General features: G+C 63.2%; 1 protein-coding gene across 1 annotated transcript in view; it reads left to right on the top strand.

Moving 5' to 3' along the window:
* Positions 1–234, top strand: part of EMH_0019440 (MGC53542 protein, related, related) — a gene marked incomplete at both ends in the record, with an annotated part of 9,839 nt that overhangs the window by 6,175 nt on the left and 3,430 nt on the right. Inside the window, one exon of the mRNA XM_013501361.1 lies at positions 14–234. Coding sequence (XP_013356815.1) covers positions 14–234 — 221 coding nt within the window. The remainder of the gene's footprint in view (positions 1–13) is intronic.

The following is a 234-nucleotide window of genomic DNA, read 5'->3' as shown; positions in this document are numbered from 1 at the left end:
GTGGTGTGCGCAGACGCGCACCCATCCACCTGGGTCCCGCCTCTGAAGCGTCGATGCAGCGCAGGACAAGACCCTATACAGCAGCAGCAGCAGCAGCAGCAGCAGCAACAGCAGCAGCAGCAGCAGCAGCAACAGCGTGAAGCAAAGCTCATGAGGCACGCCCTATCGCCCGCACGTGAAGGCGCAGCAGCAGCAGCAGCAGCTGCTGCTGCTGCTGCTGCAGAGCACCAAGTA

This window comes from Eimeria mitis, genomic scaffold, assembly GCF_000499745.2.
Source record: "Eimeria mitis Houghton genomic scaffold, Emh_scaff677, whole genome shotgun sequence".
NCBI classification, from domain to species: domain Eukaryota; phylum Apicomplexa; class Conoidasida; order Eucoccidiorida; family Eimeriidae; genus Eimeria; species Eimeria mitis.
Note: the sequence above shows the minus strand (reverse complement) of the source record. Positions and strands in the feature narration are given on the sequence as shown.